We start from the raw sequence: 26495 nt of genomic DNA on the forward strand, positions 1-26495 counted from the left end.
TTCTGGTATAGTAAGCAAACTTGTAAAATTCGCAGACGATACAAAAATAGGAGGAGTGGCAAACACTGTTGCAGCAGCAAAGGTCATTCGAAATGATCTAGACAAGATTCAGAACTGGGCAGGCACATGGCAAATTACATTTAAGAGAGAAAAGTGTAAGGTATTGCACGCAGGAAATAAATGTGCATTATAAATATCATATGGGAGATACTGAAATTAAAGAAGGACTATGAAAAAGACTTCAGAGTTTTTGATGACTCAAATGTCTTCATCTAGACAATGTGGGGAAGCTATAAAAAAGGCCAACAAGATGCATTGAATGCTGATGTTGAATTTAAATCAAGGGAAGTAAAACTGTACAATGCATTAGTAAGACATCATCTTGAATATTGTGTTCAGTTCTGGACACCTCACTACAGGATATCGCTGCTCTAGAAAGAGTGCAAAGAGCGACCAGAATTATCCCAGGTTTAAAAGTCATGTCATATGCAGACAGGCTAAAAGAATTGAAGCTATTCAGTCTTGAACAAAGAAAACTATGCGACGACCTAATTCAATCATTCAAAATTCTAAAAGGTATTGACAATGTCGACCCAAGGGACTTTTTTGACCTGAATAAAAGAAACAAGGACCACGGGTCACAAATGGAAATTAGACAAAGGGGCATTCAGAACAGAAAATAGGAGGCACTTTTTTTACACAGAGAATTGTGAGGGTCTGGAATTAACTCCCCAGTAATGTTGTTGAAGCTGACACCCTGGGATCCTTCAAGAAGCTGCTTGATGAGATTCTGGGATCAATAAGCTACTAACAACCAAACGAGCAAGATGGGCCGAATGGCCTCCTCTCGTTTGTAAACTTTATGTTCTTAGGTTGACAACGGGTATTAGTCTGGTTTACGGATAGTCTGCTTTTGGATTGAGAAAATCAGAACCATTGCATCCCTAAACTCAGCATCCACATTGCTTAAAACAGTGCGCTCTACTGTACTAAACTGTTCAAGTGTCAGTGATAAATTAATACAGAGGAGTTTGGTTTAAACAGTTAGTGGAGCCTTTAGTGAAGTAGTAAACTGAAGTGTGTTCACATTTAAAACTGACACCCCCACAGGTAAGGGAGAATCAAAAACAGTGCTGGCAGAGAAATGAATCAACAACTTAAAGGTTTTGTAAAGATCTTCCTGCGAGGCAGGAACTGACAGCGTCAGTGTTATATTTGCCACCTCATGAACATAGAGCTTTGTATTTAACATGTTGATGCAGCACCTCCTTTTCTGTTAAAGTAAAAAAAAAAATATATATATATAAATATATATATATATATATATATATATATATATATATATATATAATATATATATCTATATATATATATATATATATATATATATATATATATATATATCCTTGTAGATTTATAACTGCTTGGAGAGATGTGGGGGGATTACACCTGACCAACACACACCCACTTGCCATTTGCAGTTCCAATCAGTATACTGTAGTTTGGAATAAGGTTGTTGAAAGTTATGTACCCTTTTAACTGAGCTTCACGTTTCCATGATCCATCTAGTTACATTAAATAAAATATCTGCAATATGCAACACAAACTGGATTGTCCCTCATTAATTCGTGTGTTATGCTGAATTGTGTCATTGACACCTGCATTCTTTAATATAAGTTTCTTTGCAAGTCTGCCTGTTGTAAGTCTATTTCAGTACCACAGTGCTACCTATTGACTGAAAATTGCTTTACTGCTACATATTGATAATACATTGTGGAAGTAGAACCACCCCATCCTGATCTATTTCAAAAACCAATAGGTTTCCAAAGGACCAAACCCTTTACCCAGGAGTTACCATATAGCAAACCCATTCCTACTGGGCCTCTGTGTGGGTAACATTTCACATAAGCAACTTCAACATTACATATCAGCAAATACTGTATATTGATCATATAAATGTACAGCTTGCTAACTATACAGTAATGCCATTATGGCTATAGGGGCACATCCAAAACAAGACATAGTTACTGATTTTATGTATAACCACAAATGCCACTATCTCCACATGCTCTTGCTGTGCTTATACAACGCACAGGATAAAGGTAAAACAATGGGAATCCCCGGAGCACACAGTAGTTCCCTCCATAAGCTGACGCCTGTCTGCGCTGGACTGTAATTATAGGCATTCAGGCACCTAGGATAGGGGAAAGGCACTGAGAAACGACTGGAATGAAAACACGTGACCTAAAGGAGAGGTGAAATGATTTAGTGACTTGCTTGATAATTACCTCAGCCCCAGAGCAGGTATCAAAATTCATTGCTATTGATCTTCCCAGCTTCAATCTAAACTTGTATTACTCGCCAGAGAAATGCTGGGCTGCTGAATCTCTGTTATTACAGTGCTGGATCAGAGAAATGCTGGACTGCTGCTGAAACGATGCAAGTTTTAAAACAGCCTTGTCCTGCCAGTAGGCATGACTGACACATGATTTTAGTGCTGGGTTAAGAAATGGCCCTTGAGCCTTCGTTTCTTATTTACAGTATTTTGTTGCTGGAACTGTACTATGCAAATCAACTATCAAAATCATTAGCAAAAAATTGAGGGAGTACTGTTTAAAAAGCACTCATTTGCATAACCATTTACCTTTTTGTTTTCTTTCTCACCACCCTTTAACTTTCTAGATTACATATAAGAGGACCCCACTTATGAGCATATTTTCAAAGTGTTTACTCTTTAAATCAACAGATATTTTGCAAAGAAAAAACCTGAGACTGTAACAAGGTGTTATACAGTAGATAATTCTATCAACCTTAGTATGAATGAGCAGTATAGGCCGTGTGTAAGGCAGGAGGGTCCTGTTACTTGTTACCTGCAGGAAGTTAACTTTAACAGGATACATAGATTCCACCAGTGGAAATTTTAATTTAAACCAGCAATTCTCAAACTGGGGTCTGGGGATACCTGACAGTCAACAAATGTAGTCCAGGCGTAACCCAGGACATTCACTTATTTGTAAAAGAACATAATGTTAATGAACAGTAAAGTGGCTGCTCACTGTTTTGGTGACAGACAGGTCTTATGAATTCTAAGACAGTATACACAAAATTATTCCACACCATACAAATACTTTCAAAATAGGTTGGTTTTAATATGTTATCATTTTAAAACTATAGATATAGTTATGTTTGCAAAATCCCATTTGAGACTATAGTGAATGCAAGCGTATAACCGATAGAGTTTATTAAAGTATTTTGTTGGCTACAATCACTTTCCATTTACTTTATCTGCAGTTCAGTTTCTTTCTTTGCAATTTTGTCTGAGTTTTGCTTTTTTTGGGAAGGCGGGGGGCTATAAATTGTTTCCTGATAAACAGGTCACCAAAGATTTGTCAAAATCACTTGCTCTATGTTTGACAGCTGGGAGCAACTGATGGACAAATGATTTCCCCTTGAATAGCTAAATGAGTTGGAACATTTCCTGGTGGACCTTGCTTTGTCAGATTGAGGCACTGATTCAGTGACTGAGCTGGGAATCAAAACACTGTCTCAAAGCTCCTATTCCTGAGTTCTAACTGCAGGGCCTGCCTCTTACCAAGTGTGCCTCAGGAGTCCAGGAGGTTTGTTAAATGGTCAGTTCTTACAGGACAGGGTACATGTGGGGCCCTCTGGATATTGTTAGATAACGGTAAAAAAAAAAAAAAAAGTACATCCATGACAAACTCTCAAAACCAATAATTACCCAGAATGAGGGAATGTGGAGAATAAGCAACTTTAAAAAATGTCCAACACAACAATAAAATAAAACTTCAAGTCCAAAAAAATAGAATTTTACCCAGTCTTTGGAGAATGCTAGCAAAATGACAAGGCTTTTCTGCTGAACTGAACAGGTTTGGAAGGAAAGATAGCTGCTGGGCCCATTGAGACCAGGCCTTTCCTAGCACACCATTCAATCCAGGCCAGGGCCGAAGGATTTTGTTTTATTGATCCCAAAGCTTCGGCTGTTCAGTGGTACTTAAAAGAACATTATAAAAAATTTGCCACAGTATTTTCTGCAGTTTTCCTATGCTTTCCGTGGTTGTTTACTATGTTTATTAATATGCTTTACCATCATTGTAAAGAATAATGCTTACCAATGCTTTATTACACTTTGTTATGCTTTTACAAAGGTAAACTTTGGGGCAACTTAGCTATTATTTAGTCATTTAAGAGATGATTTTATCAAAAGCGACTTAGACTAGAGTGTGGACTATGCATCAACAATTGCTGCAGCTGCAGTCTCAATAGGACCTCAGTTCATATCTTATCCAAAGGACAATAAGACAAATATTTTGAGGAGACTGCTGCAAAATTCTAAACCTATTGACAAAGTTTTAACGCATTAAATATTCTTTAAAGAGTTTAAATAAAGCTTCACATTCAAGCTGTCATTCTAGCCTGTTTACAGTCTCAAACTAAAACTGAAAATATGCTTTAAAAGCCAGCTTTGTACAAATGGCCCAACTTCACTTGCTTACATGTGCAGTCTATCCTGTGTTCGGAACTAAGTGCTGAGCAGACTAGTTTCCTACCACTCAAGTTGTTGTTATGATATGTTGTTAAATGTTAGTGACAGATCTTTTCTTTCAGTAGACACACATGATTGATCTTGACCAAGAGAATCACAGAATACAGCTTTTTACCGAGTATCAAGACAATCTCTTGAAGGGTTAGGTCTGTATCATCTAGAAACCAGCAGCTTTACTTTAGGTCCATTATATACAAAACAACTCCAAGTTTCACAATCCCATTGCTTTAACAAAGGGTAATAAATAATTTCTGCTAAAATTACCAAAGTTGTTTCTTGTTTTTTCTCTGGCACAGCTATCTTGTCCTCTCTGGTAAAATATGCCCTAAATGAATACAGCATCGTGGTTGCACCCCACTGGTAAGGGAGAGATACCACCCCTGTCTTAATGAAGTATTTACAAGTAATCCAACCATCATACTTCTTTGGTTAACCAGAGTGACTTGAAGGGGTTGTGCTTGAGGACATTATTTTTATACATGACCCTAAGCATGCTGGGATATTATTTGCTTTATTAATGCATGAGCCACACCTGTGTGGAAGCCTTTGCTTTCAATACACTTGGTGTCCCTCATTTACCCAGGTGTTTCCATTTTTTTCCCCCCACTACCTGTATATCACACACACAAAAGGAGCCATAAGGCAAAAAAGATGCAATCAAACTTGAATTTTAAAAAAGAATGCACTTCAATACAGGTACTGTATATTAAAATGAGTTTGAATTACCTTTTGTTGTGCTTATCTGTTTTTGCACATTTCACCTTTTCTCACCTGTAATGCTTAGTTCTGACTTGCCGTTTCAACATTAAAATCATTATATGTCTGTATAATTCCATTACATCCAAAAGCTCCAGTTTTCTATACTAAAGTTTGCAATAAACTGCAATTTTTTTCAGGAATTAGTTTGGGGATTTTAGCTCCCACCCCATATAGGGTGGAAGTGTATTAGTGGACTGCATCCAATAAGCAGTGCGCTGCACCAGAGAAAGGGAAAACATGCACACAGTGATGGTAAACATTTTTGGTTACACTATGAGGCCTATAAATATTCCCTTTAACTACACAGAAGTTATACTACACTTTAGTTTCACTGTTTATTTAATGCTTACAAAAAGAACTTGCATGTTGTGGATGTAAAGAGTTGTTTGGAAACACTTGTGCCAATGGCATGCAGTAGTTAATATAGTAATGTAGTTAATGTACAGTCTGTTTTTAAGTATCAAAAACAATAATCATTATCATCATCATATCAGTGCTACTATGTCATAAAGTATTCTCACTGTTGCAAAACCTGAAAACACCACTTAAGCAGCATAGTATATTGGCAATCCTAGTACTGGAGGACTAATGCAATTCAGGTTTAATAGGCAATAAAGCATTAAAGTAATTAAGCATTTATTAATTTTTTGGCAAGTCTGTGCTCGGGAGCTGCTCTCCATTTTTAGTTGCCTGCCATAGACATCGGTAAAGTGGGCTAGAGCTGCCAAAGTGTCATTACATTAGTAAGCACCAGCAATATGCAACACACAGCAGTATTGACTGCTAAATGAAACTCGTTCACAAAGTGGCAGATCACTCATCAGATGGCATTAGCTCATCCTCTATAAAAACACTTTGGCTGATCTAGCCTCAGCTACATATCTAAGGCAGGCAACTAAAAATGAAGAACATCTCATGAACTCAGGTGAATGCACCTGAACACAAACTTATCAGATATAAATGTTTGAGTAATAGCAGAGTAAGGACTTTATAAATAAATAAATGATGAACGCCAACTCTTTCTTTAGCGGTCTTAGGACCTGGATTGGGGGTTTAGTTTAAGATTTTACAATTCAAACAGGAAGGGCAAACTTTGCCCACTCTTGGTCTATTGTCTTTGTCTGGGACACCCTTCAAATGGTCCAGATTGCAGAGACTCTATTTGAAATACCAGTGTGGGAGTGCCAAGGAAGTGTTCATAAATAGTTAATTCTCTAAACTCCTCTCTCCCCTGTCTGTACCCTCCTGCTGAGTCCTCTCACTTTTCTCTGACGAAGTTGATTAAGTCTGTGTCATTTTGAAAGGCATGAAATTACCCCATTGGGATTCTAGACAAATTATCTGGGGGAGTCAGCACTCAGCCATGAAGGACTGGAAGTAAAAAGGCACAATTTCTCTTGTTAGATTTGTTTTTCCTCTGCAAGATATAGACTAGCTCAGCTGGCCTTTCTGTTCAGTATGATAAGATCCATCCATTTAGTTTTCTTGTGCAAGTGACCTTCTCTAAGATAAAAACACAACACTCCCTGATCACAGGCTGCCATGTCCAACAAATACAATAGGGAAAGCAGTCGTCTTACATTATTGTTATGTTAGCAATCATTCAGTGGTTCTTACTTGAATTACTTAAACACTGGGATTTTTCTTTATTTCTGTACTTTGATCCAAGTTCAAGAGCTGCTCTATGTTCTATTTGTCTGCCATAACAGATGCAACATAGGCACAGGGATGTAAAAAAGACCCATTGCATAGCGCTTTGCTCCATTCCTGATTTTGCTATGTTTAAGACACACACACAAGCTTGTTACTTAAACACTATGGTTGATCAAACTCATATTCCAGCTATGCAATAATAGAGTCTTATTTCCATTAATGTAGGCTAGAACAGTTAAAGTCTTTATAAAAGACAGCCAGCACTTGCCAAGGATCGTTCTTATACATCTATCATACTTACTATGTGCTCTTAATCAACTTTACTTGTATAAGCAAATTTTACTGGAAGTTTAACTGCTCTTAATCAAAATCACTCTTAAATATTATTATTTACTGTATTCCTTATTTTGCCTCTATTTGAAACTGATTTTATTTTCTATGTATTTTATAACTGCTCTTATCTGTAATTCATAGATAAGAAAATTACACTATGACATTGTTGAAAAATTTAAATATATATATTATATATAGAACGTCTACACCCCCTTTCAAAATTTTAAACCTAGTCGTGGTAGCCTGGAATTAAAATGCATTAAAATTGTTTGGTTTTTTTCCCCCATTTATCCACACATCCTTCCCCACAACTTCCAAGTGAAAAAAATATTCAAGAAATTTGTAAAAACTGAAAGAGCTTGGTTGGATAAGTGTCCAACCCCCTTGTAGTAGCAATCCTAAATTAGCTCATGTGTCCTCCCCAATCACTATGTCACAGCTGACCGTGATCGAGAGTTCCCAGGGTAGGGAGGGCCTAGGTCGGCAGGGGAATCCACGGCTCGAGTTGTTGATAGAAATAATAATTGGGCATACCAAATTGGGGAGAAAAAACGGGGTAAAAAACTGGCGACGACTAAATTTAAAAAAAATAAAAATAAAAAATTACCCACCAAGTTAAGTGGCCTCCACCTGTGTTAAATTGTAGTGATTCACATGATTTCAGGATAAATTCAGCAGTTCCTGTAGGTTACTTCTGCTGGGTAGTGCATTTCAAAGCAAAGACTCAATCATGAGCACCAAGGCGCTTTCAAAAGAACTCTGGGACAAAGTTGTTGAAAGGCACAGATCAGGGATGGGTATAAAAAAAAATATCAAAGGCCCTGAATATCCCCTGGAGCACAGTCAAAATGATTATTAAGATGTGGAAGGTGTATGGCACCACCAAGACCCTGCCTCGATCAGACCATCCCTCCAAACTGGATGAGCAAGAAGGAGACTGATCAGAGAGGCTACCAAGAAGCCAATGGTAACTTTGCAAGCACTACAGTGTGTGTGTCCTATATGAGTAAGAGTGCATGTTTCAGCGTACACAATCAAGGCTGTGCGTTGTTTATTCCCAAGACTAGTCAAAGTGTGCATGTGACAACAATATCTTAAGCACTCCACAAATCTGGCCTGTATGGTAGGGTGGCAAGAAGAAGCCATTATGCAAGAAAGCCCACCTTGAATCCCATTTGAAGTATGCAAAAAAACACACAGGAGATTCTGTAGCCATGTGGCAAAATGTTTTGTGGTCTGATGAAACTAAAATGGAACTTTTTGGCCTAAATGTAAAGGATTAGGTTTGAAGCAAACCTAACATAGAGCATCACCCAAAGAACACCATCCCTACTGTGAAACATGGTGGTGGTAGCATGTTGTTATGGGGATATTTCTCATCGGTAGAGACTGGGCACTTGTCAGGATAGAAGGGAAAATGAACGGAGCAAAGTACAGAGAAGTCCTTGAGGAAAACTTGCTGCCCTCTGTAAAAGCTAAAACTGGGATGGAAGTTCATCTTACACATGACGACGACCCAAAGCACACAGCCAAAGCTACACTGGAGTGGCTAAGGAACAAAAAGGTAAATGTCCTTGAGTGGCCTAGTCAGAGCCCTAACCTAAATCCATTTGAAAATTTGTGGCATGACTTGAAGACTGCTGTCCATCAATGCTCCCCAAGGAACTTGACAGAGCTTGAACAGTTTTGTAAAGAAGAATGGTCAAATATTGTCAAATCTAGGTGTGCAAAGTTGGTAGAGACCTATCCCAACGGACTCACAGCTGTAATTGCTGCCAAAGGTGCTTCCACCAAGTACTAACTCAGGGGGGTGGAGACTTCTCCAATTATGATGTTTTCAGTTTTGTATTTAATGTATAATTTTTTTTCTCAATAAAAGCTTTTTTCCCCTTAACAGTGTGGAGTATAGTGTATAGATAAGTGGAAAAAAATCCTCATTTAAATGTATGAAACTCTGAGGCACTGACACAACAAGATGTGAAAAAAGTTCAAGGGGGTTCAGACTTTCTATAGGCACTGTGTGTGTATATATATATATATATATATATATATATATATATATATATATATATATATATATATATATATGGTGTGTGTGTGTATTTTTAGAAAACAGAAGATGTTACCTTAAAAGCCATGCTGAAAATATCATCTCTAAGTGTTTTTTTGTAAAATGTCAAAAATACCATTTGTAAATAAAAGCTATTCATTTTGATTCCTAAGCTATTACAGAGCATATCATCAATAACCTTCTACTGCTGCAAGGGTGACATAAGGACATGCTGGTTTCAAAGGACCAAATTAAATTTCCCTACAGCTAAAATGACATTTCAGGAATGTAAACATACTGGTCTTTCAAAAAGGTATGCACTTATATAAGAGGAGTACACCCAGAAGGTGCCTTTATTGTCACTTGCTAGCAATGTGCAAGTTTCTCTGTGTGTGTGTGTGTCCTATATGAGTAAGAGTGCATGTTTCAGCATACAATCATGGCTGTGTATATGTGTTCTTGTGATGTCTTCAAAATCCATTACAGTGTGTGTTTACATTGTTCAACCTGGTAAAGAATGATTTGGGCCTTTTTACCCTGTTTGTACTGTTAGTTCAATGAAGATGATGTAAATTATTAGCTTGCTTTGTCATGCCAACAAGATAATACAATTAAAAGGTCAGGCAGGACACAGCTCTTATTTTATTAACAGACAGCTTGACACCCTTTGGAAGTCTTGCATTCTCTAAATATTTTGCTACTCCAGCCCACTACCTTCCACACTACAGTCCTGCACCTTCTCAAACCCACTGCCTTCCAATCTGCAGTCCAGCACTTAATCAGTGAGCTATTCACACTTACACAGCTATGACAATGTCTGCCTGTATGAAGGTTGGAAAGTTCTTCACTCTTGTGCTTGAAGGAGATTGTCATAGTGGCTAAAGCTGAAAATCAATTGCTCCCTGTGCTAAGACTCCATCTCAGATCATTCATCACCCCCTCGCTTTCTCTCCTACACACAGTGATTGGTTGATTAGGTTATTACTCTGTTCCGCCACACTCTGTGCCATTGATGGGAGGCAGAAAGGGTTTTTCTTTATCCCTGGGACAGATGGGAGAATTATCGGGCATTCGACATACTGTACAGCAAAATTAATTTGGAAGATATAGATCTGGTGTGGGCTGTAGCGCTAGACAGGCAGCAGAGAGAGAGAGAGAGAAAGAAAGAGAGGACTAAGACAGGGATGGAGAGAGGACCAAGAAAGAGAGAGAAGGGGAGAGGAGGAGGAGTGACAGGGCAATTAGGGATACGTATCCAGACATTAATCCTGATTCACAAAGCTTTAACTTGTTTTTGAAAAAAGGTTTTCTCAAAGCCTTTCTTAATTAAATAAAGTTTGATATTCAGAAAAATGTTATTAAATGATGTTATTTACAGATGCTTCCCAAACTGAAGGTAACTGGCTAAACACCAGCTGTAAATATAACTATTAATATCGACTACCTGGGTGGACAGTTGGGTTCAGTTTTGTGGTTCATTCCGATCTGATCACTAGCGGTTTTAGATTCCGTTTAAAGTTTAACACATCAGGAATGTTGGTAACCACTCGGGTAACCCATAAATTATACACAAATGCTTAATATTAACAAAACAACCTTTCAGGGCTAATGTTAATCTTTTCATATTTAGCTGCTTCTGCAATAACTTCACTTGTCAAAAGAGCTCAGAAATTAAAAAGGGTCCGAGACTGAATGTTTTAATTACAGAGACTGAACAAAATAAATAAATAAATAAATAAATAATAGGCGTGGGGATACCATGGACAGTTAAAATAGCACTGATTTAACGAGACAAGTCTGCAAGGTGTTGTAGTTGGATAGATGGCTTTTCACAAATGATTACTGCCTACAATTCCTTCATGGAATTTGCAGCGAAATCTGTTCTATAGAATGTCCCAAGAGTCATCTCTTAAGATTGTGAAACACCAGTAATGTGTGCAGTCTGGGATACAGAAACACCTATCCAATCACCCATTATTCAAACATGTCAGATAAGAAATTTTGCAAATTGTGACCAAAACCGAAAAAAAAATTTAAAAAAAAATAAAAAAAAAATCACAGAATAGAGATTGAACCGTTTTGCTTGATGTTTTCATAGTTTGGCTTGATTAAAACATTTATATCTACCGAGCAAGTGCTTGATAACATGCTGTACTTTTAAAGTAATACTGCATTTCAATTCACGTCGATTTAAAAGTTGAATTAAATCTTCCTTGTTCTAAAAGTGAGAAACTTACATTTCTGGATAACAATATTAAAGTGTGTAAATAAGGAACACAAGTAACATGTAGTTTCAGATCCTTCTAAATAGCATTGTGCAATCAATGTGAAATACACGTGCTGGCGTAAACAAGTACTGTAGGTAAATAATTTAATAGATTAGCATCAACAAATGCAATGACCACACAGGAGCCTAATATAGTGGCACAACAACTACATTCAAATATTGTACACATCTAAGTAAATCTTGTTTTACTGTATACAAATCTGGAAGATTGAACACCTGTATGCTCCCTCCCCCCCTTCTTTACTGAAGTTTGTAAAAGTTCAAGAAGTTGTATAATGCAACCAGACTACCAGCACTTGTATAATATCACATGTCCTTATTCAAAAAGGTGTGTATGGGGGGGTCCACAGTAGTGAAATGTTTTAGTGGTGTAATGTAAATATAAGGGAGTGTAACAGGGGTGTTCTGTTACTGTGTGAGTATCCACCAAGAGAACGAGAGAGAGACTCAGAGGGTTTAATGTTGCAAAAGCCACTCAGGCAAAACAGTACAATGAATATGTACAATAATACAAAACAAATCACTACATAAACACAGACAAAATAAAAGGAGGCCAAGCACTACTCCCACCAAAAGGGAAGTCCCACACCAAGAATCTTCTCTCTGCACAAACTAAATGCACATTGGTGAATCTCAATTAACCTACATGCATTCATTCTTCAGGTTTGGTTCACTCACCCTGGTTAAACTCGCAGCCCTGAGTCTTTTTCCACTGGTAACACAACATGAAAGAGCGCAGAACAAAGGACTGGCTTGCCAGACCCTTTTTAAAAAGCAGGTGACCAATGCTAATTGATCACCATCAATTAATACCTGGCCACCTGCTGCACAGTAAACCTAAATTAGGCAGGGAGGGGCCTAACCTCCCAGTCCTGCCATATCTAGCACATACTTTATGTTTGAAAAGTATACATTTTTATTTAAAAAATCTAAACAAATCCCACCAAACTATATTTCTAATTAAACAAAACCATATTTTACTGGGGCAGGCCTCAGCCCTGCCGCAGGAAAGAATTGCTTTAATTTGCACAGTAGATTTGGAATGTTTCTGTTTCAAAATGGACCTAAATGATTAATTTGTGAGGCATTTAAGTATGATATATGTGAGACATCTTGGCATGGTAACTTGTTAATGTTATGGTTGTGTTTTTAAATTTATGATGGATATTTCAAGTGTCAAAAAGTGCGTTGGGGGGGGTGTTGCTTCCACAAATTCAAGACTGATAGTAAGCTTTTTCAAATAAAATGCCTGCATTAATCTCAAATAGACCTTTAATTATTTCGTATTAAATGCATACAGTACTTAAAAAAAAAAAAAGTGCACTCTACAATAAATCCATAGCTGTTGAGACAAACGCACTGCAAGAGGACATTCACTGTGAAATGTGCATTATCATGTTTCATCTTTATTATAGTCTGTTTAGTCCAGGATAATTACCACTATTTAAAACAGGCCAGATAATTTGATTTAATTTTTGTAGAGTGTCATATTATACAATAACTTAAAGTGAAAATAGAGGGGCCCCACATTAGTTTTTGAACAACAAAATCTGATTGTAATACCATTTAGTGTGCATTCTCTACACTTTGACTGTGTTTTGTTTTTCACAAACTTCAATCATGAGACTGTAACCGAGGGTGATTTCTATGATCTTTGTTCTGCTGATCTAAGGGAGTTCAACTTTAGCTGATCATGTCGCAGGACTGCCTCTCACTGATTCAAGATATAGGTATGAACCAGTGTTTATCAGCAGAGCCTCACATTTGTATACACATGAAATAAAATGTTGCCAGTGTTTCACCCCATTAAAGAGCCCACTTTAATTGGCCTAACTTTAATGTGTGTTTCCTTCTGTCTCCTCCACAGACCTGCGCCGGATGACGGCTGGGTTCATGGGCATGGCCGTTGCCATCATTCTCTTTGGCTGGATTGTCGGGGTGCTGGGGTGCTGCTGGGACCGGGGTCTCATGCAGTACGTGGCAGGCCTTCTTTTCCTTATGGGAGGTGAGTCTTCTTCACAGATGAGTGTTATTGACAGCTAGAACACCTCTTGCCTCAGTAACAGGCTGTTTGTTGTAAACCGCTGCCATTACGGATTCTGACCCCTACAGCTGAGATGAAGTTAAAAGCTCCAAACTACTTCTACACATGGATTCAGACACTTGTTAGATGCCTTGTCCAGGGTTGCTATGGTCAGAATATTACACAGAAATATTAAAAGTGACATTTGTGAGTACTACATTAAAATGCATTGTCAAAATGGAGGCCAAAAAATTTCTAAAATGGGGCGAGTCTCACTCCAAATGGATGAGATTAGGCATGTCTGATTATCCCAAATGTCAACTCAAAAGTGCAATAACTTATTGCCTTGGCTAAAAGCATCTACCAAATAAACAACTAATAATAATAATAATAATAATAATAATAATAATAATAATTACATGGCACAGTAGGCTAGTTCATTGTCTTCTCATGTTTCTACCTCTAAACCAGCTCACGTCAAGTTAATGCCCCCAGTGGACATTAGTCCACATCACTAAACCAGTGCACAATTTGACTACACTAAGACTGACAGGGGGTGTTCAGGATAGGATTCAGGTGTGCTTGCATCAGCAGCTTTATGTCCTGCAGTATAGGAAAATAAGCAATTTAAATCCATCCATTGCCGTGACTTCATTTACAACCAACATTGTCTGATAAGGTGCATATGTAAAAATTACACTTTTTAACTTTTAGAAATAATAATTAATAATAAAAGGTACTATGTTCCATTACTCTGTAAAGACATGAATACAGATAAAAAGTATGTAAAAATACCATGACTAAATAAAAAATGTCTATTTAACACCAAAAAAAAAAATGATCTCACTGGGTTTCTTTTAAAGCAATGGTGATGAAATAGAAATGTAACCATTACCATATGGGTGAGTGTACCAAAGCCATTGCAAGGCAATATTGCATAATGACTGGAATGCTACAAGGCTAAGCCAAAGGCTACCTTCAGCATTACCATACAGAACCCCAGTAACAAGCAGCTAGAGCTAAAAAATTGAGAGAGAAACTCACCTCTATGTTTTGTTGTAAGAGTCGACCCTGAAGCCGCCCTCAATACTCAAGTTCCAAAGGCAGGGTTTTGTGGATCCATGACATTCAGTTGATAGAACCTTCTAAATGTAGCCCACACTGCTGCATTGCCAATGTTCTTGATAACACCCTAGAACAATGCCCACAAAGTTGCCATGCCCCTAGTGGAATGGGCAGTGAGCTTTTCTGGAGGGGACTTCGCTCACAGAAGTCTTGACTGTGTCTGGGATCTATTTGAATAGCCTCTGCTTAGACAGGGCTTTCCCATAGCAGACAAAAAACTGTTCAGACTGCCTCCAACTAAGTGTCGTGTTAACATAATATGCTAGTGCCCGCACAGGGCAAAACATTTGGAGCTGTCACTCCCTGTCAGACTGGAAAGGAGGAGGATGGAAACCTCCAATTCCACAGACTGGTTGACATGGAATGTTGATCTAATTTTCCGAAAAAAAAGCAGGATTGGTATGAAGTGTAATTTTCGGCAAAAATTAAGCAGTCTTTCGCAGTTGAAAACGCTTGCATTTTCTCACCTGTTTAGCAGAGGTGATTGCAAGCAAGAAAGCCGCTTTGTGTGATACAAATTTAAGCTGCAAGGGCTCAAATGGAGGTTTCATGAGTGCTTCTAGCACCACATTTAGCCTCCAGCAAAGAACAATATCCTGCATAGGCACGAGCTCCTTTCCAAAATTGCCCTCCCAGGAAGTGTGCTCCTGGGGATACTGAAAACATTTTGACATGGCTGAAGGCTATGCAATTGAGATTTGGAGACCTGAGGCCGCTCTGGTGGTTTATATAACACACCATGGTAGTGTTGTCCGTCCAGACAAGTACGTTTCTCCCCTGAACCTCCAGCAAAAAAATTCTGCAAGGCCACATGTCACAAGGGTAAAACCCTGGCATTATGCAAACGGCAACACAGTGTAAAAATGATAATGAATATCACTTGCAAGGATCTTTGAAGAAAAACTAGGCCTCCTCCACAAATATTGTTGCTTTGTTGAATATTCTGTGAGTCTCTATTTCTACTATTACAGTTGCTTTGTCAGCTAATTCAACAAGAGACATCATGGGTCTGTGCTTGTTCTAAAAAGGGTTCTACTGTGGGGCCCATATGTATTGATAACTTCCTATTAAAGAGTAAGAAGCTTAAAATCTCTTTAAACTCCATAAAGGAAATGTAAAATAAAAGTGTTAACATACCACATGGAGGGGCCGTGAGTGGATTACCTGGTAAAAGCACAGGCTCGTGTCCTGGTTGTGCAAAGTCGTCGGTCTTCGCTAGGGATTTCCAAAGGGAGCATCGGATTGGCTCTGGAGCTGCCATGGGTTGGGGAGGCACAACAGTGAACCCTGCTGGCCAGGTGCCCAGTGAACTCAAAAGCAGACACCTGCAGGGCTGATCTTTGTCTCCCAGAGGTCAGTAGCTCGCTGACATCAGCTCTCGAGTTCCTGGGTGAAAAAGAGGAAGCTAGCTTGGTCATGGGATCAGAGGACGCCCACTGAACTTCAGGTCTCCTGAGCTTTGTGGGGATTGCTGCGGTGAGGGGAACAAATGATTGGACATTCCAAATTGGGGAGAAAATTGGGGGGAAAATAATTGGGCACACTAAAATTAAAACATATACCATGTGGAGATACTTGTCCATTAATTTCAATATTGAGTTTGACTAAATATTTTAGCACCAAATATCTCTCTCTGAATTCAGTCACTCGTTGCTGGATTGAGCTGCAGAGGTGAAAATAAGTGAGCTGCTCTGAACAACTGGTCTGTTTAGAAGAGTGGAGCAAGAGACTTTTCACATGCTATGTCAAGTGTTCTAGATAAAAGCTGCCATAAATGCAAAGGAAGTCACATTTTAATAAAATTACATTGAACGGGTTTCAGTATTTAGTCAAGACTTTTCTTTACTAAACCTATCATCCTAATAAAATGTGCTTCTCATCTATGTTTCTCTGAGAGCTGCTTGAAAATCTTGTTTTCTTCATGTTCAAATACTTTACTGTGCTATCTATATTCTCAGTAGAATAAAAAGGGAGACCAGGGATATGGAACAAAATGGAATAAAGCATTATTTGGCTGAAAACTTTTAAAAACTATTTCTTAAGTATAACATCATTGTCACATTGTGCCCAGAAAAAAAAATAGGTTTCACTGATATAATGAAGTGTGGAAAAGCAAAGATGATCCATAAAACTAGGCTAATTAGTGCTATGTTGTTTATTACACTTCTAACCACAGAAAATGTACTGGTAATGTATCCCTGTGTTTTTTCCAGGCACCTTCTGCATCATATCTCTCTGTACCTGTGTGGCCGGAATCAACTTTGAGCTCTCCCGGTACCCCCGCTATCTTTATGGGTTGCCTGATGACATCAGCCATGGTTACGGCTGGTCCATGTTCTGTGCCTGGGGTGGCCTGGGGTTGACCCTCATTGCTGGCTTCTTCTGCACCCTGGCTCCCTCTGTCCAGCCCCTGCCTCACTCTGCCTGTCCTAAATCCAGGCCAGAGAATGGCACTGTCTGCTAAGGACTTCAATCTAACAAAACCACCAACACCACAACCTCCCTCTCCAAGCAGAGAGGCATCTGATCTGGTTACTGGGAGGCCCTTTCATTGCTTATTTTAAGGGCTCCACTAAAGAACGAGATGGAAGTCTCACCTCTGACCTTTTCCGGCTATATATTATAAATATAAATATATACTTTTTTTTTTTTTTTAAACATGTTCCGTGAGCAACTTGTTTTTTTTCTTTGGGCAGTCTTTAAAAAGGAGAAGAACCCATTCTAACCAAGTCAGATTAATCAGTATGGTCAAACAAAACAACATAAGAACAATGGACCTGTTATATCTTGCAATGTATGCGTTTTCAGCTATCTCTAACGGATGGTAAACACACTGAAGATTAATGTAAAATTATGAAAATTGTCTTCTGTACACAATCAATTCAGACAGAATATGAAATTGTTGATGCTGTATTTATTCAGCCTGTGTCTCAGTAGATAAAGATATACAGCAGTACATTGTACAGTATGATGGAATGTTCTGAAAAACAGACTCCTCAGAGCAGCCAAAGCTTTTATTTTTATGTATGTGTTAATTTCTTGATTTTTTTTCTTTGGATGACAGACAAAACAGCATCTATGGCTGAAAGATGGCTACCCTTATAACAGACTGTTTTGTGGGACTGATACAAACTGACTTCTTTAAACACACAATGAGAGAGAAAGTTGGGGTGGTCATTTGGTAATTCCAGTCTCAACATTACAAAACTAAGTAACATTTTGTTAGATCCTGTACTGAGGGATTCTGGGAAAAGTGGACACATTTAGGGTTCCTTTGCTTCCTTCAAAACGCTGTCATGGATATGTTTCTTCAATGTGTTGCTATCCAGTAACCAAGGGAGGGTTTGACTTGACCTGAACTGCTGCTTTCTCTGAGTGAAAATGTATAATGTTGGACCTTTGGGATTGTATAATATTGTAAAGAATATTATTGAGAAGAAGAAAACAAGAAATCAAGATTTACATGTACAAAACTTTCTGTTCTCCAATCTACTAATCCCATGTTTCCTTTTTGGAAAAAATTACAGATTTTCTTTTTCTTAATCTGTTCTTTGTGTGTGTGTGCGTGTGCGTGTGTTATTTTTCATTACCACCGTTTTCATACAGATAATTGGTTGTTGGTGTTTTACAGTCTGTACAAAAGAAAAACAAAAAACACTCAATTGTAAAATTTACAGAGAAACAAAAAGATCATTTTTTTCCAATGAGAGAATTTAATGGACCAGAAAGCTGCAGTATCATTTAGTTTATATTTGCTTTCTTCTGAAATGAAGTATGAAAAAAATAATTTAAAAAAATTGCCTTCAACAGAGAAAGCAAAACTGTTACAGGGTCTGTTACAGTACATAACAGTTAACACTTTTTTGGGTCCAAATTGTAAAAGACTAGGAGAAATAAAAGTACCATAAATGTATATGAAACAGTGCAGAGTTATTAAAGCTTTTGCAAAAAAGAAAAACAAACTGTTAAAATATGTCGTTGCTAAGGCTACAAAATAAGGTTCCCCCCTTTAATTAACTTTCAGGACTGTTTGCACTAATCCCTTTATCATTAAACAGTGGAATTTTAAAATCTAATATATTTTAATCACTTAGGAAAAGCATCTACTTACAACGCTTTGTAGAAGACCCCTCCTGCATATTGGTCTGTGATTTCTGTACTGAAAATGGAGGACCTGATTCTAAAGGCAAAGGCACCATTGTTATTAGCTGTCTCTGTCTTGACATCATCTCCCCTCCTCCCAACTCTGCTGATTGCTTGTTTACCTTGAGCCAATCACATTGTTAAAAACTGGTTAATTTAGGTTCACTACCAGCAAAAGCATCCCTCCCTCTGCACGTGGATGAATAATCACCACCTCAAGAATTGAGTGCTTACTGAGGTGCTAGGATTGAAATCATTCTGAATCATACATCCTACTCTTATCTGTTCTTTTTCAAAGCCATTTACCGGTTATGAGAGTACTGCTATTTGTGAATGTAAAAATCAATACTATGCTACTGTTAAGCCCTCGATTTACTTGGACAATCAATATTGGATTTTTACATTCACAAAGAGCAGGACTCTCGTAACCAGTAAATGGCTTTGAAAAAGAACAGATAAGAGTAGGATATATGAATCAGAATGATTGGGGTAAAATCTTATTATTTGGAAAAGTTCTTTTTTTTAATTTTTATTTTTTAGCTTGAAGCACTTCTTTCAGCCGTATGTATTAATTAAACATCTATTCCTTACTGCAAACAATAGGACTTATCCTACTTTCATTTTGGTTTGATTTCTGTATTTCTCTTTTCACTTTCTCCCGACCCACAGCTCCAATACCCTGAAAGCCAGTCTCCCAGTGCGGTCCTTGTTATCCATTCCCTGCAGTCTTCAGCTCAAACCATCTGGCTACACCATGCATAACTCACAGCCTACTCCCCCCTTCCCATTCTTTGATTAATTATAAGACCAAACCTTAATCACTTGGCCACTGTTTCACAGTCTCACAGCTCAACCGCAAGGCGACACTGCCTCCCAGTCCATAGCTCCAACCATCAGGCACACTTCATCCCAGTCTCTCAGCTTTAAGTACAAGACCATACTTTTTATGCCTCAGTTTGGGGCCCCATGCGAATTTGAGAGAGTCAAGGTTGTTTAAATACCATACTATAAGTACCAGAATGCATTGCATAGCCATTAGTCCTAACCACTAGACCACGCTGTCTCCACGCTCCTTCACAACAACCGAAAGACTACTTATTCTTAACTGAACTTTAACCAGTCTCAAAACAAAAAAAAAAATCCAGAAGTTTCGATTTTGGCCTTCAAAGACCCATCTACTTTCAACTGTGAGCCTCCAGGGATACTGCAACTTTTGTTTAACAAGCATTAATAAATAACAATTCTGTCAGCCTATTACACCAGTAGTGGTCTGTTAAGTAAAAAAATTAACAATCCTGAATATGTTCAACTGTGCAATGTAAAACTGTACAAATAAACTCTCATTGGTGTGTTTTACTTGTGTGTATAGTTTAATCAACATGTAAGCTCATCAGATGTTACATTTTTGGCATCAGGTTAACATCTAAATATGAGAGTAAGGGCAAAGATACATTTTCTACAGTACATAACTAGCAAGAAACACCATAGTTTCAGCTAGGAGCAAGAATAGTAATTTCTTGGTAGTTTTATACTGTTATTCCTTTCAGAAAACAGTATATATTATAATATCATGTCATATAAAACTAAGCAACATACTAAAAATGCAATTGTTTAAAGATTGTGCTCATGTTAAATAATGGATGCAAAGTAGGACAAATGACCTTAAAATGAACAGAACTGCAAAAGTGCACCTACATAGGATTCAATGCAAATGGGAAAAAATAATAATTTGACAATAAAGTTAATTTCTGAAAATATTACCTATGGTAATTTCCTATCTTAAATATATATATATATATATATATATATATATATATATATATATATATATATATATATATATATATATAAACTTGACAATGTTATCACAAGATCACTTAAAGCTGTAAGTATCACAGTCCCACTTTGTACAGACTATAAGAACATGTTTTGCTTTCTCGGGAATGGCACTTTCAACCTTCCATAGCTACAAATAATATAGGAACATGTCTATCAGATTTCAAGGGGAGGGGCGGGGGGGCACCAATGAATTATATATCTTAGAGTAACTTGATTGTCCATATAAAACAAAGAAGATTGAGGTGGCTAGGACATGTATTCTTGATGGAACAAAACCATATCCAGACAGTATCTCTACAATGGACACCACAATGGAAAAGAAAACAAGGAAAACCAAAAAACAGTGAAAGCAGAGAAAGTTACCAAAGACCACGTCAGATGGCAAGGGATCATTGCGGCCTCATGTCCCTAGTACAAGTAATCTACAAATATCATACAGTATTGGACCTACATAAATCAAAATATCAGTAAAATGTATTAAGAACCCATGACAAAACACAAGATTGAAGACAATCTTTAAACTAAAATTTGAAAGAAATGCTTGATTAAGTCTTTGCCTGTTTTTTAATTCTGCAACTTCCAATATCAGGGATCTAGGTTGACTGGTCCTGGTTTTAAGGTACATGCCCCAGGGTTTCAGAATGTCTTCCCAAAATGCTGGGTTCAGGCAGCAGCTACCTGTATGATGTGAGAGGAATTCAATGAAGCAACTCATGGTACTGAGGGTTCAAATAATTTTCTTGGGGAGTATATCATTGTTTCTTTATGTCCACGCTCTTCCGTCACACCAATAAGATCAAAACCAGACCAGTAGGTGACAGTGTTGAGTGTGTATTTTTTTGGTTTGCTTTTTAAAAATATTCCATATCTATCTTATTACGGTAGACAATACTACAAACTGTTACAATTTTTTCTCTTCATTGGAGATACTATAAAAAGGCTCTTGTCTGGGACAAAAGGTTACATAACACAATAATGGTCAACAAGGTTGTAGGAGAATCTCCACATCCTTATAGCTGACACTGATCCCACAAGCATGTTCATTTTACACTAAGATTCAATTCTCTGGATAGTGTTAACTACATTCTTCCAGATTAGCCTTCTGGGTACTCTGTTATATCAGAAGGCAGGCATGACTGGCTTGCCAGTTTGCTTACACTGCCTAGGTGGTTGCCAAGCCGTAAGTCAACTATAACTCACAGCAGTGCTTTTCTATGTATCTTTATTTGTGACCGACAGACCGGCAAATAAAGTCAGAAATCTGCTTTTCACAAGCAGAGGAAGCCGTGCACAGGCACGCTGTGGTGAATGTTAATCAGCAACCTTTTGAAATCCCTTCCAATAGAGTGCCTGTTGATAATAGTTGCTGCTCCAATTTCCTTCAGTTTTCTTCACTTTTGGTGCTATTCTCAAACCGCAGGCATTTCAATCATTTCGGTAAATAACGACAATTTGATGTGCAAAAGGTTGAGACTCCCAATTTTTAAATCCACGTTATGACTTATACAGTAGGTCACACATTTAGATATTTACATCCATCAACCTACCTTGAATTGTTCAAGAGACATCCTGCTAACAAGGATTTCCCAACAATGTAACAAGTCTCTGTAACAGTGATTCAAATACAATTACAAAGAAAAGGAATGCTAACCAATGCTTAAAATTGATTTCCCTTTTATTGCATTGAGAATCGTTTGGTTCTTTGTTAATTCTGCATATGCAATTATTTTAAATAACAGAAGAAAAGACACGAACAGGAGGACATTTAGCCAGTCAATGCTCATCTGTTTCTTAGTAGCTGATTGATCCCAGTTTCAGCTTGGTAACCCATGTCATACCCACACAACTCACACTGTCTCCACTCTTCTGACAGTCTCTAAGAGTTAATTAACCAAGTTTCACCCCAACACACGTATATCTCAACTGTGTCGCCAGGGTCACACATCCCCTGCGGAGAGAAGACGACAGTACAGAAAGTGTTTGGCATCATTTAGCAGCAGGTTAATTCAATTATCTATATTGACGTATTTATATAAAAAATAAAAATAAATAAAAATAACACAACTGCGTAAATGCAAAGAACAAAATGATCATCAAAACAAGGGAGGGATCAAAGGTTAATTTAAAAAAATGTATACCCTTGGTTATCACCCATTTAAACTGCTGTGCAGTTACAAAAACAAAAAAAATCTAAAAACAAGATCTCCTGGCAAAGTACATTATAGCAAACGGGAGCCTGTAAGGTTTTACCGCTTCTCTTCATCTAGAAAATATGAATTACTTGTAGAAATCACCTTATGTTACTGCACTGTGTGAAATGACACACAATGGAGATGTATGTAATAAGTCCCCTTTTCGACATTCAGATAATGTTCTGCTCTGAAACTGGGATGCGTTTCTTGCTCAACGTGGCACTCGTCATGAACACACACACACACATATTGCGAATAAGTCCATACCCACTCTATGTATTTTTGTATGTTTAAGACGTGTCATTAAACATACTAAACTACTACTATTTACTGCACAGGGAATCTCCGTATTTGAATTCCATGGCTTATATGAGTAAAAGAAGCTCCCAGTCAGAACCACCACACAGTCCCCAAAATCCTTTTGTCCAGTGTTATAATCCACCTCTGTAACCAAATGTAGATGATCTACTAATGCACCCTGGAAATTCAGAATCTAAAGCAAAGATTCTACAGGGGACATACAGCTCCCCTAACATCAATATGTTCACATGGCTGTTATATTTCCCTTCCCCATAACAGGGTTGTTGTATACATGCAAAAAACTTGCCATAGAAAGAAGGGCAAAAAAATAAGAAACACAAAACATCAAGTTTTATCTTTTATTTAAGATTTTAGTTCCAGATCTGCAGAGAGAGGTACATTTCCTTTAGTTCTTCATTTCTAACTTTTTTTTTAGCATCAGGTTATACCCATGGTTATCTGCTTCTGTTTTTTATGAATACTGAACAGTTGACAGAAACCTACATAGTCAACAAGGAGGAATTAAGGAGACCATTAAAAAAAAAAAAAAAAAAAGTAAGCTCTAGTGGAGATCAAAGGTTGACCTCCTTGGCAGACGATGTGACCCCCTCCTGAAATCTCAGAATGCACAACTCCAGTGTCTTGAATAAGCAACACTTAGCCAGAGAGAATTTTCTATTATTTCTCCTATGTGCCCACCTGTTATCTGAGCAGCATTTTTTCTTTAAAATGTTGTTTTATTCTAGAAAATTTCCTTTTTCTTGTTTTAGCTAAAGTCAAAAATAAAATAGTCTAATTTCTTGTTCCTTTCTCTTTTTTTGTAAATCACTCCAAATACATGCCCTTAAATAATCAAATTTCAATTAAATCAGTGTTGCATGCCAAACTCGTACTGGAACAGCCAAAACAAAAAACAAAAAAAAAAAAAGCTTTTTCAGTTTATCATTCCATCATTGTTAGAAAATCAGATTTTTTAAAAAAAATTAAATTAAATCAGGGATTCCTACAGGCCAGGCTGCTGCTCTACTTATAATAATTGCACTGAGGATCTTAGCAGGAGCAAAAATTGAAAAATAAAAACAGATTTAATCAATATTTAACACCAGACTTATACTGTCATTGTGTGTTATCCCAGCTTACCCTTAAAGCCCCAGAACACTCTGCAGGAGTCACGTCCTTCTCACAGCTTTAAAAAGCTTTATCATAGCAAAGGCAAAAAGCGCCCTGGAGGGGTTTCTTCATACATAGAATTTTTATAATCTTCGTAATTACTTTTTTTGGGGGTTATTTTTTTTGGTTCACGATTGATCTACTCTTTATTTCCCTTTTGTCTTTCAATCAGCTGTTGGTTTGTTCTTTAAAATATAAAAAACTGTCTAATTAACAATTTTGTTAATTAACCAGACAACTAAACCACTTTCCCTTACGTTGACTTGCTAACAAGAGGCCATGGCAATTAGGACTGCTTGCACACACATTTTCTATATATAATTTTTTATTTTTAAATAGCCTTTTTTTGTGGCCTTTTTTTTATCCTCCTTTGATTTCAGCTGGACAAATAGCTAACTGTTTACTCTGTTAAACTCGCAGTTTAGATATCTACTGTACCTTCATTTTGTCACCAGCTTTCAAATCTCAGCCTCATATTACTTAAACTCAATCCCTGTCCAGTTAACTTCTGGTTGAACCAGGACTCAGTTTAATTACTGTTCTCAACAGCAGAGCTTAATGAGCAAGCAGGAATCCCCTTTTTCATTTATTTATTTAATTAATTTAAAAAAAAAAAAAAAAACAACCAAGAACCAGTGATCACATTGCTTTGCATTTTGTGCATGATCGTAAAAGAGGGGGAGGGGAGGGGGCACAAGAAAAACAAAGGAAGAAAGAAAGAATACTGTTATAAGTATTTGTTAATAGTTTTGTTTGTATCTCTGCTGATTTTGTTTTTTTGAAATTTCTAATGACGGTCCATGGCTGCGCTCTGTATCAGGTCTGTGGGGGTCTGACTGGGGTTTCTGAAGGCTGTCTGGAAGCCAGGAGGCGGAGAGTGGAAACTGGTGGGGTTGGAGGGAGATGGGTAAGGGGCCCAGCCTGCTCTGTGAAGAGGGATCTGTGTGCTGAAGGGGGTACTGTGAGGAGGCTGCAAGGGCACTGTTGTGCTGGGGCCGTCCATCTCTGTGAGGGCCTGCAGAGATTTGAGCCAATGAGGGGGATTGTCATCTTGGAGAGAGTCCACACCATTTCCTGAAGAGGAAGGTATACCTGTAAGAAAGAGACAAAAAGACTTTAAACCAGGACTCTTGCATACTAGTACATACAACTATAAAACAGTTGCTTTCAGATTTTATTATTGAGTGTGGATGTTTCACATGCAATAATATTTTACAAATACTCAGGGATGTATTTGTAAAAGCTAGTGTGTATTTTAATTGATCATTGTGCTAAATGTTCAAGATTTATGAAGTTATGAAATTGGGGATTCCTACAAGCCTCCTACCACTATTTCCCATTTGTTAATTTTTTTGTCTTTTTTATATATAGTTTGCATTGAGGAATAAAGCTACTTAAAATAGGGCAAGCTGGTATACAAACTAAGCTGTAAATACAAGTTTAACAGAATACATGTTTAACCTTTCTGTTACAGGGTCTTTAACAATATCCAATATTTACAATGAAAAAGTAGACTTGATTCTGTATTTGTCATCTTTATAGTTAACTTTTGTATTTATTTTTTAACATTCAATTTCATACACAGTATTGAGGTTTACGTTACATCAAGATACTGCAACATATTTTAGAAAAATGTTAAAAAAGATCCTTATAAAATAGTGCTTTATCAGTTAAGGACGTTGCTACAACATACGCTGCGAACTTCAACACATCTCAAACCAGGCAAAACACATTAGAAGGCACAAACACACTACTGTATGACAACAAACTACAATCAGCATGTTTTAAATCAGATGTTGAACTTTTTCATCAAACACCTTATAAAATATTATATATATATATATATATAGTATTATATAATTATATAGAATAATATCCTATATATATTTATATATATATATAATATATATATATATATGTATATATAGATATCACAATTATAGAAAGTAATCATCCCCTTTGGACGTTTTCGGTTTTGCAACCTGAAATCTGGATGCATTTAAATGGGATTTTTTTTTTTCTTTACACAACCTACTCAACACTTTGAAGAGGCAAGA

General features: G+C 37.3%; 2 protein-coding genes across 3 annotated transcripts in view; one reads left to right on the forward strand and one right to left on the reverse strand.

Moving 5' to 3' along the window:
- The window catches only part of LOC121318503 (transmembrane protein 178B), a 125358-nt gene extending 104711 nt beyond the window's left edge, over positions 1–20647 (forward strand). The window contains exons 4-5 of the mRNA XM_041255238.1: positions 13514–13651; positions 17008–20647. Of these exons, the coding sequence (XP_041111172.1) occupies positions 13514–13651; positions 17008–17258 (389 nt within the window). The 3' untranslated portion in view covers positions 17259–20647. The remainder of the gene's footprint in view (positions 1–13513; positions 13652–17007) is intronic.
- A 2966-nt stretch (positions 20648–23613) lies between these two features.
- The window catches only part of LOC121318504 (CCR4-NOT transcription complex subunit 4-like), a 63470-nt gene continuing 60588 nt past the window's right edge, over positions 23614–26495 (reverse strand). For both annotated transcript variants that reach the window (XM_041255241.1, XM_041255240.1), the window contains one exon: positions 23614–25530. In XM_041255241.1, the coding sequence (XP_041111175.1) occupies positions 25226–25530 (305 nt within the window). In that variant the 3' untranslated portion in view covers positions 23614–25225. The remainder of the gene's footprint in view (positions 25531–26495) is intronic.

Source organism: Polyodon spathula, chromosome 7, assembly GCF_017654505.1.
Source record: "Polyodon spathula isolate WHYD16114869_AA chromosome 7, ASM1765450v1, whole genome shotgun sequence".
Classification (NCBI taxonomy): domain Eukaryota; kingdom Metazoa; phylum Chordata; class Actinopteri; order Acipenseriformes; family Polyodontidae; genus Polyodon; species Polyodon spathula.